Source organism: Gouania willdenowi, chromosome 2 (genome assembly GCF_900634775.1).
Source record: "Gouania willdenowi chromosome 2, fGouWil2.1, whole genome shotgun sequence".
In the NCBI taxonomy this organism is placed as follows: domain Eukaryota; kingdom Metazoa; phylum Chordata; class Actinopteri; order Blenniiformes; family Gobiesocidae; genus Gouania; species Gouania willdenowi.
Genome location: NC_041045.1, coordinates 12,365,614 through 12,386,004, shown reverse-complemented (window position 1 = coordinate 12,386,004; position 20,391 = coordinate 12,365,614). Strand labels below are relative to the sequence as shown.

The window sequence follows — 20,391 nt, the reverse complement described above, 5'->3', positions numbered from 1 at the left end:
GTTTGATGCATTTCTTCCTTTCTGCTATTGTTTGCTCTATTTTTTTTCCTTTTTTTCAATTGTATGCCACATTTTTTTCTTTTTTTACTATTTTTTGCTACAATTTTTTTTCCTTTTTACTATTGTTTGCCACATTTTTTTTTTTTTTTCTATTGTTTGCTACATTTTTTTTCTTTTTTTCTGTTTGCCACATTTTTTTTTTTTTTTTTTCATTTTCTATCGTTTGCCACATTTTTGCCTTTTTTTCCTATAGTTTGCCACATCTTGCCCATCAAAGCTACGCTTTGCCATTACATACCCCCCCGATTCTTCTTTATTTGACCATTTTTTGGCTGCTTTTGGCTCATTTTAGTCACTTTTCTTGCCACGTTTTTGCCACTTTTGGACACCTGTTACCATGTCTGCCTCCACTCACTAGTTAAAAAAACCAAAAATGTAGCGTACCGTACCATAGCCCACTACCACATTTTGCTTAGAATACTATGAAAAAACAACAATAGAGCACAATGATGGAATGAATGTGTGATAACTCAAATTCGGCCCTCAGGAGAAAATAAAAATGACAGAAAACATGAATCATTATGTAAATGACACTCAACACTCCTGGTGCTTGTATCACATGATTGCAGTCATTTTTTTTTATGTTAAACTGTTGAAAAAACTCAAAATTCTGACAAAATCCTTCAATTTTTCTCAACTTATTACATCAGATTCCACTTAATTGAATAGAAATTGGTCACAAAATCTAGAAATTTAAAGTTAGGATCCCGTTGGACTGATATATGTCACTTATTGCTTGGATATTGTCGGTTTCTTCCATATTTAGTGTTTCATGTACACGTAGAAGTGCAAACTCAGGCACAGTAATGTTGAAACTACTCATTTTCTGGCGTAAAACCTGTGGCCCACTATAGTTCAAGCTGCTCCTTATTTGGCCCCTGAGCTAAAATGAGTTTGACAACCCATCATTATAGTGATTATCACTTTTCACTTAAAATAAACATTATAGGACTTCCATTTGTTTATTTTCCACTCTCTATCTTTCTCTCCCAATTACTCCCACAAATCCGCCAAAAATTGTAATTCAAGAAATTTGAAGTAATATGAAGCCCAACATGAGATAAAAAAAATAGCTTCAAAAACACACACTACAATGGCAAAGCAACAACAAACACACAAAGAATTCCAAAAATACACAAAAAAAACACGTAAACTCACAAAACAGTGACACACAATGCGAAAACAACAGATTGACAATAAAAAAAAATAAATGCAAATGTAACACACAAGAGATAACAAAAACACATGTAATGACTCGTGAAATACACAAATGCCAGCAGAAATTCCCAAAATGACAAAAATGACAACAAACAACTACAAACCCTTTGTTTATTCCTGTGTGAAATTTGTCGTTTTTTTAAAAGACTAGCATGAATGTTGATAATGTGGCCCTCGGACCAGACAATCACATTTTTGTGGCCCCCGCTGTGATAGAGTTGCCCATCCCTAATTTAGAATAATGACTAATCAGAGTATTAATACAGAGGAAAATGGGTTTTGTTGTCAATTTCTAGTCATTATGTGTCTTTTTGTGTGTTATTTGCTATTTTTTCTGTTGTTGTTGTAATATTTTGTATTTTTCTGTATTTTCTGCATTTTTTGGGCCATTTTTGTGTATTTTTGCTTTTGTTTTCTGTCATTTTGGGCAATTTTGTTGACAATTTGTGTCTTTGCAGCGATTTTGTGTTTAATGAGTCATTTATTGTTTTTTTTTGTTTTGTTTTGTGTTGTTTTTATGCATTTTGCTGTTACGCTGTGAATGTTATTTTTTGAATTGTACTTCAAGAAGTGAGAAGGAATATAAAGCCTGACAAAATAACTCCCAAAAAACACACATTGACGGCAAGATGCACAAAGTACACAAAAACATACAACACATTCTAATAAAAAAAATACACGTAATGACTCACAACACACTGAATGACAGCAAAGACAGACACAGCAAACACTCAGACAAATAAAATGACCACAAAAACACACAGAAACATTACAGAATAGCTTCAAAGAAACACAAACTGTCAACAAAATTACACAAAATGACAGAAAACAACAATAAAAATACAGAAAGTGACCCCAAAAGAAAAATACACATAGTGAGTAAAAACTGACAAAAATAAATAGAATTCTCCCTGTATTAATGCTCACATAAACCATTATTCTGAATGCTGACATGAATGTTGATAATCAGATACAATCATATTTTTGTGATACAGTTGCCCATCTCTGATTTAGAATCATTCGTGCATTTTTGGGGTCACTTTCTATATTTTTGTTGTAGTTTTCTGTATATTTTCCTGTAATTTTGTGTAATTTTGTTGACAGTTTGTGTGTTTTTGGAGCTTTTCTGGAACGTGTTTTTTTTTTTGTGTGTGTGTTTTTGGAGTCATGTTGCTTGTTTAAATGGCTGTTTGGTCTGTGTTTGTTGTGTTTTACGAGTCGTTTTTGTGTGTTGTTTTTGAATTGTTTTGTGTACATTGTGTATTTCAACAGTTGCCCATCCCTACCCTAGGGGTACACGTACCCCCGTTTGAGAAACACTGGATTAGAGGAGCAGGAGATGAAGAGTTTATAGGATTAAAGCTGTGAGAAGGAGGAGAACAGAGGGGTTTTTGGTTTGGTTTATTGGTCAGAGTCAGAACATACACAGTCTACACTCTGGTCAGATATATATACACAACATTACAATCAAAGCAAACAAATATACGTATATACAGTACATGTACAACATTAATTGATGATCAAAGCAAAATAATATACATATATACATATACAACATTAGTTGATAATCAAAGCAAAAGAATTTACACATACGTACTTGCATATATACATACATACAACATACATACATACAAACATGCATACTGTACATACATACATACATACTGGCATACTTATACATGCATACATACTTGCATATATACATACATACATACATGCATACATACATACATACATGCATACATACATACATACATAAATACATACATACATACATACATACATACTTGCATATATACATACATACATACTTACATATATATATATATATATATATATATATATATACATACATACATACATACTTGCATATATACATACATACATACTTACATATATATATATATATATATATATATATATATATATACATACATACATACATACATACATACATACTTGCATATATACATACATACATACTTACATATATATATATATATATATATATATATATACATACATACATACATACGTACATACTTATATGTATACTTACATACATACATACGTATATACATACTTGCATATATACATACATACATACTTACATATATATATATATATATATATATATATATATATATATATACATACGTACATACATACTTACACATACATAGTTGCATATATTTATATATAAATACTTGCATACATGCATTGCATACTTGCATACATACATAAATACTTACATATATACTTACATACGTACATACATACTTACATACATATATACGTACATACAGTATATACTGTACGTACATACATATTCTTGATTCTGACATACAGAATAATGTTTCAGGGAAAGAAAATAAAATGAAAAATACACTTATAGAAAATATACTATACTACTCCCTTCCATACACTCTTCTGTGGCCCAGAATCACTTCTGTACTTTTCCATCATATTATCTTTGAACCTTTTTTTTTTTCATGTATCAACACATTGCTTCTATATTTTAATTAATTTGGTAACACATTCCATAACTTCACCCCACAGACAGATATACATCTACTTTTCATGGTTGTGTTGTAAATGGGCCGTTTCCAGTTAAGATCACCCATGTTTAGTCAGTTGGAGGGACGTAATATAGTTATTTCTAGTTTTTAACATAATTATTGTTTTTTTTTGATCCACCAGGTCCATGATTTTTAGTGCCTTTGATTTTTTTTTTAAATAATGCATTTCTATGCTCATAAAAATCAACATGGTGCACCATTTTTTTATGGCACGTTTATGTACAGTACAAACTGTCTGTATAGTGTGGTTTTACAAGCATGGCCCCCGTACTTCAACACAACATGAGCTAAATTGAGATTTAATATGTCATAACATCTAATACATCTTACCTGGATTATTAGCCTCAGATCAGCCCCAATATTTCCTCTCGTCGCTGCAGCCGGAGTGTCTCTCCTCCGTGTCATGTGACTCTCACAGATCTAAATTAGGCCAATAATCAGGGACGCCTGGCGGCTGAGCAGCTCGGATGCTGCGCGACATGCATGTGTACGTGCACTGTTTGGGTCCCGAGGCGTGCATGCTCTCTGCAGCGGCATCCCTCTTCCCACTGCATTCATCCTAATTCTCATTTCTCCGCTTGTGTCAAAGCATTCATTGTCGTGTGTGTGTGCGTGTGTGCGCGTGTGCGTGTGTGTGTGTGCGTGCTCGTGCAGTTCTCAGCGGATAAATCAGAATTCACCTGAAAACGATGATCCTCGGAGTAATCCTCCCGTCAACCATGCCGTGACCTTTGACCTTTGGCATTTATTAGTTTGTGCGTTTGCAGCGCCAGCGACGGATGAATCTAGCCACACACACACACACACACACACACACACACACACACGCACGCAATCCGAACGCTGCATGAGAAACATCCTGACACGGACGGAGAGAAAAAGGAAACAATAAAATAAAACACCAAAAAATAGAGATGATTTTGAAAATATTTCCTTTTTTTTTTTTTTTTTTTTTTTCTTTTTTAACAAAATAAATGTTACAAACATTCATAAAATGTAAAAAAAAAAATTCAAAAATAGTCAAGGAGCTCTTGTGTTTTATTTGCTTTTTTTTCATGCAGGGGTGTCAAACTAATTTTAGCTCAAGGGCCAAATACGGAGCAATTTGATTACAAGTGGGCCGCAGATTTTATACATGTAAACGAGCAGTTTCAACATTATTTTGCCTTATATTTACACATCTACATATACATGAAATACAGAATATGAATAAGAAACTGACCATAACCAAGCAATAAGTGACAGATATCAGGCCCAACACAATCTTAACTTTAAATTTCCTAAATTTTGTGTCCAATTTCTATTAAATTAAGGGAATATTTTGTCGTACTTGGAGAAAAAAAATGAATGATTGTGTCAGATTAAATATATAAAAAATCATGTTAAGTTTCATTTACGCAGTGGTTTGTGTTTTCATTTTTACTTTTTCTTGCAGCGGGCCGAATTGGATGCTCCAATGGGCCGTATTTAGCCCCCGGGCCATGAGTTTGACACATATGAACTAATATATTCATTAAGCACAAGGTCCCTCTATAGGTCACACACCGGCTGTAATCCGGTTTCACGGTGAATGTGCGGAGGGGATGGTCCGCTTCATGTGTGCGTGCGCGCGCTTGCGTGCGTGTGTGTGAGAAAGAGAGGGAGAGAGGGGGGGGAGAGCTTGTCTGCTCCGTTTACATGCGAGCATCGAGCTGGTTAAATTACACGTGACAGTTATTCAGACGTGAGGACTGGCGGAGAGCGCGCGGTGTGCACACACAAAACAAACACATAAATAAATAAATAAATAAATAAATAAATAAATAAATAAATAAATAAATAAATAAAAATAGATGCACTTTGGGTTTATAAGGTGCTTGAAAACGTGGCGTAAAATAACAACTCACCTTTAACTCGGATGCGTCCTCCTGCGCGCGCACGGACACTTAAAGAGAAGAGAGAAAAAAGAGGGGTGGGGGGTGGGGTGGGGGGGGGGATTCGAATAATGACATTTGTTTAAAGACACTGAATTCCAACTTGTGTGATGGTGTTGTAGGTGCAGTGGGTGGAAGGTTGAGCCTCTCTGATTGATGATTTAATTAGCCATACAGTGGCGAGCAGCGGGAGCGCAGGAACGCCAAATATATATATAAAAAAACACCGCATTTACATAAACCAATCAGGGCGCTGCAAAGGTGGAGCTTCCTCCGCCTCGTGCCTCTCTCTCTCTGCGTCAGTCTGACAGAAGCCTCGGATGGTTGGACTTCTCCAAAATCAAGCTGCGCCATGCGCCAACCTGCGCTCAAAACCCACTTTTGTGCAGCAACATTTCTTTTAAAACACGTTTTTTGTTCTTTTTTTTTATTTAAATTGGATGGGTCACTTGTGCCAGTACAAAAACAACAACAACAAAAAAAAAACCACAAAAACAACACACTGTGCCCGGGCACACGCACATGATGGCTGAGTTACCTGCGCGTAACGGGGAGCGCATGAGGCATAGGCAGGTGCACCTCAAGTTTGCTTTAAAAAATCAACAAATAACCCCACTACACTGACAATTAAATCTTTTTTTTAATTTTTTTTTTAAATTAAAAATCCAACAAAGTGATTAAAAGTCCAATAAAAACCAAAAAAAAAAAAAAAGACGCGTCTTCCGAGTTTAAAGCACTCAAGTAAACCAGTCTAATGTGAACAACAACAACAACAAAAAAAAAAAACTCCTTACTGTGGACGCGCTCCAAGTTTGTCCCCCTTTGTTTTTTTTGTTTTTTTTTTTGTTTTTTTTTCGCGCAAGGAGGAAAAAGAATTAGAAGAAGAAGTAGTGTCGCCTGCTCTTTGCTCCGCGTCGACATAGTTGGTTTCACTCAAAGAAAAGCAGGGGGAGATGGAGAAAGAGAGAGGGGGAGAGAGAGGGAGGGAGAAAAAAAGACTTGAACCCAGAAGATGCTCACGTTTGGCTCTCCTCAATTATCCCCTCCCGTGAAGATAGGTGGCGTGCGTTTCAGGGGGCTTCTCCTCCTCTGTGTTACACGGCAAAGAAAAGGAGGTGGAAAGGAAAAAAAAAAAATGTCATTAGAAGAGGCGTAACACGTCAGTCCCTACCCAGGTTTGTTTCCTGGAGTGGGTGTAAGACATCAGTTGTAAACCTGCCGAGCAGGAATAGCGGTCCCTCCCTCCTCCTGACTGTTCTACGGCTTTATTTCTAAGGCTGCGTTTATCACCGGTGGAAACGGAGCCGCATCTTCTCTCCACAGAGCAGGTACGTCCCTCCGCTGCTTTAACGCATTCATTTTAAACCAAAAATGCAAATATATCTCTGGATCTGGATTTTAAACTTCCGTGCGTCAGAGTTATGGAGCCCGACTCGTCCTCACCTGCGCAGGTGGAGAAAGGTGCGTGTGCGTCCTCCTCAAACAAGGGAAGGAGCGCTTCTTCTTCTTCTTCTTCTTCTCCTTCACCGGGCTGTCACTGTTGTTTGGAGAGCTCCGTGCGCCCCGTGTTCCTATTTTTTTTGTCTCCCCTCCTCCTTCTTGGTGCTCGATCAGCGGCTCCAGAAACACGGAGCGCACGCCACGCACGCACAACCCCAGCCCCGCGTCGCCAACTCCGAATAACGGTTTTTGTTTTCACCTTCCCTTCTCCCTCTCGTTTCTTTTCCTTGACGCGCCATTTGTGCCTTGAACATTTCCCCCTGTCTTTATTTAACAGCCACTCCCCGCCTGTTATTTATTAACTGTTGACAACAGAGTTTGGATCCACTTTGTTAGACCCAGAAGTGCGTTTTCCCCGCTGTTTATTGGAGTTACGGGACTTTTAATCAGACCCAGGCCCTTTTTTCCCCGTTTTTTAATCATCGCTTCTGTAGTTCTTCATAAATGCAGACGGTAGGGATTTTATAGAATAATAGATAAATTACATTTTTACAATTTCGTGTTCACTTAAGGAAAAAAAAAACACAACAAAAATAGTATATATAAACATATTTACGTGTTTCTTTGGAAATGGTAAATTACAGTTTATTTTTTGTTTAGATTAAAAAGTTCTTTTAAAAAAGGAAAACGGCTTATATTATTGTTTTTTTTAATTTTTTATTTATTCACTTATTTATTTATTTTTTTAAAAAAGAGATGTTTTATGCGTAAAATGGATGATCTGATGACACTCTAACGTTATTTGACTCTGCGCTCCGGACACATAACGGTCTCAGTGCGCACAAGCGGAGTGTCCTCTGTCTAACAGCCACGTTGTTTGTGCTGTGTGTGCGTGTGTGTGTGTGTGCGTGTGTGTCTGTTTCCCGTCAGACACCAGGAGAAATCAAGGGATCGAGTCCATGCGAGCTGCCATCTGATCCCACACACACTTATCAATGAAGCAGGAGATCATGGCGGATGGCCCCCGGTGTAAGAGGCGAAAACAAGCCAACCCGCGACGGAAAAACGGTAAGAGAACCACCGAGAGGGGGGGTGGACACGAACCGTATAGGGGGGGTGGTGTTTGTGTGGATGCACGCACGCCCGCCCGCCCGCCCTGAGGGCTTCCACTGCGGGTTGAGCGCGGCCGGTGCGCACCGGGAATAACGGGACCGTGCGCCCGCGCCGCGCAGGATGGAGTTTGAAATGGAAACGCGCTGTTTGCTTTGGGAAACTTGTGGATGTTGTAAAGTTGGAGCGGACACCGATCCGCGCTGAAAAAAGTCCCAGTTTGTGGCCTGAGTTATTGACTCAACGCGCTCAGTGTTGGTGGATTCTCTCCAGTGTTTTCCCAGTTAAAGCAGATTTTTTTTTATTTTTTTATTCCTTATTTCAAAGTGAGGGGAAATGATTCCCAGGTTGGTCATGGTTCACTTTTCCAAGCAGTGGCTTCTTTTGCTTTCTTTCTTTCTTTTTTTTTTTCTCCTGTTCCCCGCTCGCTTTATTACAGCACAGGGAGGGTGTATAAATAGGATGACATGGCCGATAAATGCTGGACATTAATGGGGTCTGGGCTGCAGCTCATGGAGGTGGAGATTTGTTGGTTTTCCTTCTCCATTTGACTGCACACTTTCCCACAAGAGGCAAATCTGCAGTGACATTCCCTGGCCCCGTTATTCCTGATTATTCTATGGGCTCCACACACACACACACACACTGGCGGCTGTGTGTGTGTGTGTGTGTGTCTCCTGAACAACAGATTTTTAATCTCTGCCCCTACAGGTTATTTATCTGGATCAGATTTCATTCATTGATCGCGCACAATCAATAGCAGACGAGCGTTTTGTTCCTCGCTGAGGAGATCCGGGGCCAAATAGTCCAGCTGAAGCTTTCGGAAACACTCAGGAAAGCTTGAAAGACCACCTGTTCTGCAAAACAGGACCTCAAACCCTCCACGAGATGCAGATTAAAACGCCAAAGCAAACGTCACATACGCGGATTATCTTTTTATCTACGGAAACGGATGAAATGCATAGTTTGAGTTATTTGTTGTGTTGGTTTTTTTGTTTTTTGTTTTTACTTCTTCTTCTTCCTCTTCTTCCTCTTCTCCATGCTCTGTTTGATGACCCCCCCACCACCACCACCACCACCACCACCACCCCCCCTCTCTTCTTCTTCTTCCTCACTCCCCTCACCCGCTGCTCACCCCATTCCCCCCCTTGGGAATCCAGAGGCTTATTGAAGGCTTGGCCACTCTCCCCTCTGCTGTCTGTCCCCTGCCTGGTGCATGGATAGCTCTCTCTCTCTCACACACACACACACACACACACACACACACACACACACACACACACACACACACACACACACACACACACATTATGTACACGTCTCTTCCCTAAACCAAGAAATCAGATGAATATCCGCAAATGTGCCGGAAACACAATTACAGCCGAGGAATTATCATTTCTCCCTCTTTCGATGATAAATGTTTGACCCTCTTCGTCCCATTTGGGATTATTTTTTCCTTCCCTGGGTGGATTTCATTTTTCTGTGTGTGTGTGTGTGTGTGTGCCAGTTAGTATTATAATGAGACGTTTGCTCACTAAGTTGTGATCCAGATGACTGTTGGCCTTCAGGGCTGGAAGGTGCTGCAGTAGCTATAGCATTCACGTGTCATGTGTCGTTTGAGTAAAAAAAAAATAAAAAAAAAAAGTCCTGACTGGTCCTCGGCAGTAGCCGTAGCCGACCGTCGTCCTATATAGGAGACGGCGTTCCACCCATTTTTCCTACTGGGAAACTTGCGTGAGGGAGTTGGGGAGTTTGACCCCGGCCAGGTGTTGATCGTCACATCCAGCTGTGGAAGAGACACACACACCTGTGCTGGTTATTTTTTTAGTTGTTGTTGTTGTTGTTGCATCAAACAGACGCCGCCTTCGCAGCAGATGTGGCCATATGTCCGGGAAATGTTTGATTCCCGAGGAATTATCTTTTTTTTTTGTGTTTTTTTTTTTTTTTCGTTAGGAAAACAGACACACATGGATTACATAACTGGAAGACGAGGCCAGTGTCCCCCTTTGTTTTGCCGCCTTCTCTCTGGTTTGATATAATCGTGTGAATGGGGGTATTAGGGCGATCACAGATCCACGCAGAAGGTGGAGAGTGTGTGTCCCTGTGTGTGTGTGTGTGTGTGTGTGTTCGTGTTCGTTCCTTTCACACACACACACAATAGCAGATTTCTGCCAATCCAAACAGTTTGTCCATCTCTATTATTTCTGGGCCTTTTTAAACTTGTTCGCAGCTCCAGTTAGTGAAGAATAGGGAAAAATAGACGTGGGGGGGGGGTTACAAGGTGCAGCCTTTCTTTTTTCTCCCTCACCCCCCTCCCCTCAAAGCCCCCACCTTTCCATTTTTCCCAGATTTTCTCTTCCCAAGGTAGGGTTAGGGGAAAGGAGGAGGGCCGGATTCGCAGGGCGCTCCCGGACAATTGATTGTCAGCGGTAATGTGTTTCATTTACATGTTTATACCGTCAATAGTAGCAGGCAGGGTGGGGGGTGTATGGGGGTTCAGTAGGCCTTTCACTGCTGCCGTCATTCCCATACGGACACTGGGAGGAATGAGTGGAAATGTAGGAAGTCTAGGATCTGTATCTGTCCTGTCACAAGCACGGGCCTCTGATGTTTGCCCGTAGCTTCCAGCATCTCTCCTTCCCGAGCTAAATATATCCGTCTGCTCCAAGTGTATGTGTGTGTGTGTGTGTGTGTGTGTGTTTGAGTGAGCGCGGCGTATTAAGAAAAAGAATGGACTCTCAACGCACATCGTCGGGATTTAACGTGCAGCGAAAAAGATGCTTCCCTGTCGGGTAGGCGGTGTGTTTTCCCTGGGTTTTCCACTCTTTGCAATTCACCTGAATTTAATTTATTCCTGTGTGTGTGTGTGTGTGTGTGTGTGTGTGTGTGTGTCTGTGTGTGTGTGTGTGTGATGGAGCCAACGCGTTGCATGTTATCCAACAAACCCTCTAATATGTGCTTTCCACCAGGATTTAAATGGGGGGAATGTAGCTATAGCAGCTTTTCCTCTCTCTCCCCCACAAACACACACACACACACACACACACACACTCAGAGCGATGCACAGTTTTTCAGGCTTTGATAAGGCACATAAAAGCAAATAGCATGGCTTGTGGCTGTGCATCCTCTCAATAAACTCCCCCCCACACACACACACATGCACACGCACACGCACACACACGCCCAAAGGAAACAACCTAATGATCTCCTGAACTCCATCCTGGACAGTGGACAGAAAACCTTCATCCCCCCCCCCCCTTTCCCGAAACAAACGAGATTCCAAAAAAGAAAAGAAGCCCTTTTTTTCTTTTTTTTTTTGACACGTTTTATTTCATTATTCCTGCTCTCCCTTCTCGACCGCCCTGCTTGTGTGAAGATATTTTTCGCCTGGCGGCCAGAGAACACACACTCGCAGAGGCACGGCGAGCCCGGACCCCTGACACCGCGGGTCTTTGGAAATGCCTTAGGTACGATTTCACTTTCGCTCACATCAATGCTGACCTGAATGCCTTTCATATCTGATCCACCGTGTCTCTCCTGGTAAACATCCCCCGGGGGGAGAACAAAGAAAGGAGCTCCTCTTCTTCTCCTTCTCCTTCTTCTGCTTCTTCTTCTTCTTTTTCTTCTTCTTCTTCTTCTTCTCCGTCTTCTTCTTCTCCCTCTTAATCACAATTCAGCCCCTTTCGCCGCCAGCAGCAGGGCTGCACATTTGCATTCAGCATCAGAAAAAGGGCCCGAGATGAAAAGAGGGGCGAGGGAGAGAGAAAAAAAAAAAAAAAAAGGAGAGCAAGAGAGGAGGAAGAAAACAGGCAGAGGTGGGTGTGTGTGTGGGTGGTGCAGAGAAATAACTGGGGTGTTTGTGGTTGTTTGTTGCTTGTCCCCTGGTTACAAGCCTTTTATAGCCTCCTCACTGTAGCAGGGACCCGGGGCCCCCCTGACAGACAGATAGTGTTACTAGATGGCATGCCCACACTATTCACCGCCACTTAAGAAGCACAAATCCTGGTTGCGCCGAGGAGATAAGGAGCAGGTGCTCGCGCAAACTTCTCCGAAATATCTGCACACGGATATCTTTATCATCTGATTCCCAGGCAGGCCGTATGCTAATGAGTAGTAGCGAGGAAGGGGGGGGGGGGTTCTTTAAATGGCATCATGTGATATGGATTCTGGTTTTCTCTTTCTGTTCCTCACACAGAACTTTTTTTTTTTTCCTCCCTTTCTTTTGGGTTAAGACGAAGGATTATGGGAACACCTTCCCTCCCTCCCTCCTTCTCCTGGCCGAGCCGCGCAGGATTTAGGCAGATTTACTTCAGCAAACACCTTTGGACACTGAGGGGAAAGAAGGAGTCTGTTTGCAAAGGGCCCTTTTGTTCAGGGAGGGTGGGATAATGCCTTACCAGGCAGCCACCATATTAACCCATGGAGGGAGGGAGGGAGGGAGGAAGGGAGGGTGGGTGACATCTCTGCACCGCCCGCCATATTTGACATTTCTTTATTTATACAGAATCAGGCAGCGAGGGCTCCGACGTCTGAGGCGTGAATCAGCTCCGAGTTTCCCTTTTACATCCATAACCACAATCAGGAGGATGCTCGCTGCGAAACAATGTGGCAGCGACGTGGCATTCCCAGCATGCCTTTGGCCTTAATCTTTATGCATTGTGCGGGCGCGTCTTTAAAAAAAAAAAAAAAAACGCCATGCAGGCCCTAGTTTTGTGCTGAACTGTTGCTGAACCGTCTCTTCTTCTCCTGCTTCCCTGACTTGATTTCATCCTCATCCTTCCTCTTGTTTTGCTCCCCCAAACGCAAATTGAAACGCCACTGGTCCGGCAAATAGTCACACACACATTTGGACTTTTCATTTTAACGCGCACGCGCCGGGCAACCGTAAGCCGACATGTTTTATGCATCGCGTGGGAGGAAGACGCATCCGGGAAAACATCATGCCTCATTTGAGTCTTCCTCAAGTGAAAATGCAAAGTCTTTATTTGGCCGTGTCGTCCTGCTGTTTGCACTTATTCAGTCCCCGCGTCGTCGACATTTTTCCCCCTCCCCCCCCACACCACCACCACCACTCCCGTTCCGTTTGCGAGGGAGTCTGAGCGCGACAGGCGACAGGTTGCTGAGCAGGTGTAAAGCAACAATCACATTTCATAATTATGGAAAAACACTTTCCTTTTCTTTTTTTTGTTTTCTGTTTTTTTTTTTTTTTTTTTTTTTTTTTTGCAAACAATGCCGCGCGAGTGTGTGCAGACGCCTTCCACAGCACAGCAACAGTCGGAGGAAAACTCCGCCGTATTGATCCCAACACGGAGTGACCTGTCAACTTTGTTTATGAAGCGCCTCCGACAAACAAGATTGTGTGTTAATGGAGCGGCGGAGGATCAAATATAGATTAAATCAGAAGAACAAACACATCACAGCTGTTTCCAGCTCCTCGCTGTCTGTCTCCGTGTGCACGCGTGTGTGTGTCTTTGTCGTTTTCTTCCAGCGTGTTTCTCCGTCTTTTGTCGCGACACCTTTTTTTTTTTTTTTTTTTGCCAGCGAGTGTTGAAAGCAGCCTCCAGTTTTGTGCTCGGATGCCTCACACACACACACACACACACACACACACATGCACCAACATGGGCACACACACACACACACTCTTTGATGTACGTTTTGATTGTCGGGTGGAAGAGCTCTTCTGGCAAGGTCACGGCCGCGCGGAACAATCAATAACAGATCGGCAGATTAAGGCGCGGTGACATGTGGAAACACACACACACAGACACAGAGTGCACCTTTCATTCAATATAATAGAACATGCTATTTGATCAGGGCTCACTTTCTCTGCACGCTCTATTATTCAGAAGGTGTCCCTCTTCTTTCCTAACGAGCGGCGCTCCACTTTCCCGCTGTCCTGCGTGAGAGTAAAATCCACGCGCCTTATCTCGCTTTAATTGCAACTGATTGCCAAGCCAGATTAGGACAAAATTAGGTCATTTTGTGGCTGTGCGAGTTTCGCTCACTTCCCCGCTCTTCTTTCATCTCGGCGGCGATGGAGCCCCCCCCCCGACCCATTTCCCCTCCGCTCCTTGAGCAAAAGGGAACGCTGCTCGTTATTCAAACGTACGTTTAACCTTTGGCTAGAGTGAGTCAAGGGGAGCACATGGTTAAATGTCAGTCGGGCGGCGGACATGTGTCGCCCTGGCTGACATCTCACAGAGGTGAGCTCACGTGTTAATGGGTTGTGACTGAAACCCCCTCCCCCCCCCCTCCTCACGCACGGATGTCAAACAAACACCTCCTCAGGTAGCGTGGGGGTAATCACAGCGACAGGGCCCGTCCTCAGCCTTTCCAACACAGCCATGCAGCCGGGGGTCGGCCTGTGGTGGGGTGGTGGGGGGCGTCAGCGGTTAAAGTTTGGGATCCATCTGTAATTAAAGACAAGATCTTCTTTGCCTTATTTCTCCGCTGAGCTCCTGTAAGAGCCCCCGTAGTGATCAAGTCTTAATCTTACAGATTAAGATCAACGTTTAAAAATCACTCATGAAGTCCAATCACTTTTTCTTTTTTTTTTTTTAATATTCACCAAGCTGCAAAATCCCTAACAGTGATGAGATTACTCCAGTCTCAAGTCAATCTGAAGATTATGAATCACGGCGCGCAGAAGAAATGCAGGGAGAGAAAAGAGCACACATTACTCTCTTTTTTTTTTTACATTATTTAGAAAATGTAAGGTTAATTACATCTTCACAACCCATCAAATATGCAGACTCATTACAGAACTTTAAAACACTCCTCAAAACCCAAATTTTCAAACTTAAGCTTTTACTTCTTTTACTTTTATGGTTATTTCTGTATTTCTTTATTTTTCTGTATTCTGTAAAGCGGCTTTGAGTCCCAAAAATAAGCCCTATATAAAATTGATTTATTATTAATCTAATCTGTATTTGGCATACACACACACACAGGTGAGCATATTTTTAAAAGTTGTTACAGGGACATTGTATTACTGTTTGTAATAATAATGAAGATACCGGACAAGCCCCCATGTTGTTATATTTTTTTTACATTAAAACATTGAAAATCATCAAATAGTTACGAGTCTGTCTAAGTTGAAAGCTAACTTTAGCTTTTGGGGATTGAAGAAAGACGTTTTCATGAATGTAGATGTTTACCTGTTTAAATTGTGTCAGTGTTGGGTATTTTGACACTATTGGTGATGGTTAGGAGTAAGATTAAAGGGTTAGGGTGAGGGTTTAGGGAAAGGGATAGAGTTACCACTGCGGTGTTGAACTCTAGGTTAGGGTTAAGGGTGAGGGTGTAGGGTAAGGGATAGAGTTACCACTGCGGTGTTGAACTCTAGGTTAGGGTTAGGGTTAAGAGTGAGGGTTTAGGGTAAGGGATAGTTATCCACTGCAGTGTTGAACTCTAGGTTAGGGTTAGGGTTAAGGGTGATAGTTTAGGGTAAAGGATAGTTATCCACTGCAGTGTTGAACTCTAGGTTAGGGTTAGGGTTAAGGGTGAGGGTTCAGGGTAAGGGATAGTTATCCATGTTGAACTCTTGCTGCTGCAGGTGTGAATGAGCTGTTTGTTCTTTTTTGCTGGTAGTTACAGGTGACAGCAGTGAGTGTGTAGCTGCACTCGGAGGGATTTTCCTGAGCTCCAAGGAAAGCGCTCCAATGAATCGGATATTTACTCTCCGTGTGACTCACTCCGAGCTTTTGCTTTTTTGCTCCTTGTGGTTTTAATTCCAAGTCTTTCTGAAGTGGTTTTCCAGTCTGAGACGGACCTCGGCTCGCCTGTCCTTCCTTTTTTTTCCCCTCTCCATCCATGCTCCACCTCTGATTCCTCTCTCACCAGTCCATCCCATCATTCCCAGTCAGTCATCTAAGCAGTCAGCCCAGTCTAATTACTTCTCCCCCACCCAAGGGAAGCTACTTCCTTATCGCCCGGCCGTCTTGCTTTGGCATTCCTCAGATAAATTCCCCTGCACTTTGTTATTCTTACTACTTAGGGCTATTGGAATTAGCATGGCCATCAAAGCAGACCTTGTACTGGGCCTTTTTTCTCACACCCTCCTGTTCCCAGTTTATCAGGACTGGTACATGACAGCCGCAGCCAGTCTTCCTCTCTGTGTTTCAGTGTGTTTGCGTTGTGGAGCTCCAAAGTTTACAGGCAGAAGTGATTTGATGAATAAGAGTGTACATGTAAATGTAAATGAAAGCCAAAACTTGGATGATTTGTGCAAACACACATGGAAATATAAAGTTGGAGGACAATTATTCCATGATTTCAGGCCTTGGATCTGAGGAAAGCTAAAAAAATGAAGCAGAAACTGATGATTATAGCATATACATGCATAGAAATGTCACATTAGGGTACAATATAGTGATATTATGGAATATATTGCACATTTACAGCCTACTTTTAGGCCTCAGATCATAGGAATTCACCCAGACATCACCACGACTTAAAGTCAAAGTGAACAAACAATGATACGTGTCAAATAGAGAGTAGTTTGTTGGAGGACTTCCTGTAACGCTGACAATCACAGTATGGCTAATGTTATTACTGGTGATAATTAGTCACAGCAGAAAGCAGTCGTCTTAGTGACGGAGGTCATGAAATATTCATCCCTGCTACCTTTGCAGCTGCCGCACAGATGAGGCAGCCGTGCTTAATGTCCGCTGTGCTCCTGCTTTTATTGTGACAGCAGACTGGCACGTCTGCAATTAGCAAATAGCGCGGGGGGTGGGGTGGGGCCTGAGCCCTCACCTTTTCCAGACAAACTCAACCTGAAAAACGCTAAATCGTAATGTGGGTTTTCAGTTTCGGGGTCAAGTGGGGACAACGTGACCACGTGCTCAACACTTTTTTCAGCAACTTTCTGAACTTTTTTCCTTTCGTTTCCATGGAATACAATCACAGAAAACGCATGAAAGAAAAGGCTTTGATGTAAGTTTCTCTTCAAAACAAAGTGATCTGACTTTCATGTGCCTGAAGGACGTTTTTATGACAAAAAGTAGGAAAAAAAAGGCCATTATAATTTAACAAATGAACACTATTTCAGGTTAAAGCAACTGTTTTTTTTTCTGCTTCACAGCCCAAAAATAGGACACTTGGTGTTATCGGCCTGATATTAGCATCACAATGTGACATGGCCACGGGTGGAAATCAGTTTTTCTGCTGATGATGACAAACTGAGTGAATAACGCTGAGCGATTACTAAGAAAAGCCCAGGCCTGTGTGTATTGATAAAGGTTGATATTGTGCTTTGTTGAGCGTCTTTTTTTTTTTTTGACTTCCTGACTAGCAAAGGCAGCTAACGCTAACTGCTACAGCTGCCCGCCTTGGAGGGAATACGCGGCGGCAACTGTAATGAAACTTTTTACTGTGGAAGTGTGTGAAAGGTGGGAGTGATTGTGTTTTTATCCCTTCTTTGAGGATTTCCCTCCTATCTTATTCCCTCACCTTTCGTTTGCTTCTGTCTTAATCTTCCCCTCCTCTTCTTCTACTTCTACTTCTACTTCTTCTTCTTCTTCTTCTTCTTCGTGTATGTGCACGGGTTGATGGCCGTTTCGACAGGGCGGCGTTGAGGTAAAGCGGTGTGACGGCAGAGTTTTGTTAAGCCGGGAACAAAGGCGAGGAGCTGCCGGGCCGAGCCATTGTCCCCCCCACCCCTCCGGATTGGCCTTGCCACAGTTTTGCAGGATTTAATGCTGGGTTTACCTCCAGCCAATCGCCGCCATCGCTCATCCTTTCCCCCCCCCCTCTTCCACATCTCAAGAGTCAGAGAAGGTGACGTCTGCCTTGCTGTGACTTCATAGAGAAAAAAAAAGCCGTGTAAAACAGAGATCCGGCTCCGTTCGAGCTCCTATAGCTGCTCAGTGGGCTTAGTGAAGACACACAGAAATGCAGCACAGCATTGTGGGAAGTGTGCACGTTCCCCTCGGAAAAATCGTCCCACATCGGGATTTCTAGGAGACTCTGAAAGTCTGAGCCTGGAAGAAACTCCCAGCTGGGAAATATGAGCTTCGTTTACTTTAAAGCAGTGTTTCTCAAATGGGGGTACGTGTGTCCCTTAGGGTACGTGATGGAACTACAGGAGGTACTTGAGTGAGAGAGAGAGAGAGACAGGAAAACTCGCAAATAAAGCAACAGGTGGCCCGGGGTCCACATGTGGCCCTCAGTCTAAAGTAAATGTACAAAATGACAGAAAAATACACAAAACAAAAACAAGAATACGTTCAAAAATACAAAGAATTACAAAATTGCAGGAAAATACAGTAAAAGACAAGATGAAAACACAGAAAATACTCCAAAAACACATCAACTTCCTCCAAAAATGAACAAAACGACAACAGTAACGCACAAAAAATACTCAAAAAGTATACAAATTTACAGAAAATGAACATAAAAGTACAATAAAAACATGACAAATGACTCCGCAATCACACAGTGCTAACAAACTAGCAAAACAACAACAGAATTACGCAATAAATACTACAAAAAAAAATGCAAAATGGAAACACAAACGTTGACTATATTTTACAGGAAAAATACACATCCGACCCTTCAGATTATCTGAGGAGAAAGTGAAAATGAAAATAGTTCAGTTGTAAATTGTTGTTGAAAGAACTAAAAAAAAATTTCAAAATCCATGCAAATTATTCCACAAAATAAACAAATCAAAAGACATAATTAGACCAGTGTTTCTCAAATGGGGGTACGCAATGGCACGGAGAGGGGAAAATTAACACATGAAAGCATAAATGACATGAAGTTTTTTTGTCAAAAATCATAATCACACTGAATATTACCAGCAACTTCCAAAACGACAACAAAAACACACAAAATAAGAGAGAAATTTACTGAATAAACACTAAAATGCACAAAAACATCTCATACAACATAAGAAAAAACTAGACGACACCAAAAACACACAGAGAATCATTTAAATAATACCAACAACACACAAAAACACTGAAAAATTCAAACATTTCAGGAGACAAAGAATATTTATAGAAAAAAAGAGCAAAACTTGATCAATTTGTGGAGCTTAATCAACTTGTGAACCAGAGATGGGTACATTTTATCACAGCGAGGCCACAACATGTGATTGTATCTGTTGTGAGGGTCACATGATCAACATTCATGTCTGATCAAAGTGATCGTATTCCCTCGTTTTGTGTGATTCCATCCCCGTTTGTGCCGTTTCTGGTGTCATTTGGTCAAGTTCTCTCTCATCACGTGTGTGTTTTTAGTCATTTTGTTGTTGTTTTTTGTGTGTTTTAGCTACAATTTCCTTTTTTTCTCTCGTTTTGTGTGTTTTTGTTGTCGTTTGTGCTGTTCTTGTAGTTGATTTGTCCGTTTGCGTTGCCATCTGTGTGTTTTTGGCGTCATTTGGTCATTTTCTCTCTCATCATGTATGTTTTTCATCATTTTGTGAGCTTTTTGCTGTTGTTTTGTGTTTTTTAGCTCCAATTTATTTTATTCCCTCGTTTTGTGTGTTTTTATTGTTTTTTGCTTGCTTTTGTTGTCGTTTGTGTTGTTTTTAATCGCTGTTTGTTTTTGTCGTCATTTTTTTCCTGTTCTTTCTGTGTGGTGTTTTTGTTGTTTTGTGTATTTTTTTTTTCCGTCATTTCTGGGTGTCAAAGTGACTTTCGGAGGATGTGGCAGTGAAAGGTAGAGCAGGGCGAGGTGCTTTAAGGTCGTAGGAGATAAGGGCAGAGGGAAGCATCTAACTGACACACACACACACACACACACACAGTTACATGCATCAGGTCACGGGTGCAGCATGCTGTTATTTAATGTTTTGGTGGCAACGTGAGACCAAAGGACACTTTTTTCCATGAATCAGTGATGAATTTGCATTAGTTCAGGAAATAACAAAGCGTTTTTATGTGTTTTTGTTGTCGTTTTTGTCTATTTTAGTTAATGCTCATGTGCCTTTGTTGTTGTTTGTGTGTTTTTTTAAGAGTTTTTTGTATTTTCGTTGGCATTTGTACATTTTTCTCCATTTTTGTCATTGTGCGTGTGTGTTTCAGGAGACATACTGTTTTTTTTTTGTCATTTTGCACATT

The 20,391-nt window shown here is 41.5% G+C and overlaps 1 protein-coding gene and 1 long non-coding RNA gene across 10 annotated transcripts in view; one reads left to right on the top strand and one right to left on the bottom strand.

Annotated features, from left to right (window-relative positions):
* Positions 1-3,730: 3,730 nt before the first annotated feature.
* On the bottom strand, positions 3,731-7,519 carry LOC114473650 (uncharacterized). 3 transcript variants are annotated; one of them, XR_003675283.1, is made up of 4 exons: positions 7,214-7,519; positions 6,791-6,859; positions 5,744-5,781; positions 3,731-4,642 (listed from the first exon to the last, which is right to left on the bottom strand). It is a non-coding gene; the product is annotated as an uncharacterized LOC114473650 (long non-coding RNA). The 3 variants fall into 3 exon arrangements; XR_003675282.1 differs by lacking the exon at positions 3,731-4,642 and having other exon boundaries at positions 4,921-5,781; XR_003675281.1 differs by lacking the exons at positions 3,731-4,642; positions 5,744-5,781 and having other exon boundaries at positions 6,201-6,859.
* Positions 6,849-20,391, top strand: part of zeb2b (zinc finger E-box binding homeobox 2b) — a 98,857-nt gene continuing 85,314 nt past the window's right edge. For 4 of the 7 annotated variants that reach the window (XM_028463405.1, XM_028463381.1, XM_028463397.1 and 1 more), the window contains exons 1-2: positions 6,849-7,098; positions 8,141-8,278. In XM_028463405.1, coding sequence (XP_028319206.1) covers positions 8,206-8,278 — 73 coding nt within the window. In that variant the 5' untranslated portion in view covers positions 6,849-7,098; positions 8,141-8,205. Of the gene's footprint in view, positions 7,099-7,144; positions 7,724-8,140; positions 8,279-20,391 lie in introns of those variants that run through there. The other 3 variants (XM_028463366.1, XM_028463373.1, XM_028463360.1) reach the window with 3 other exon arrangements.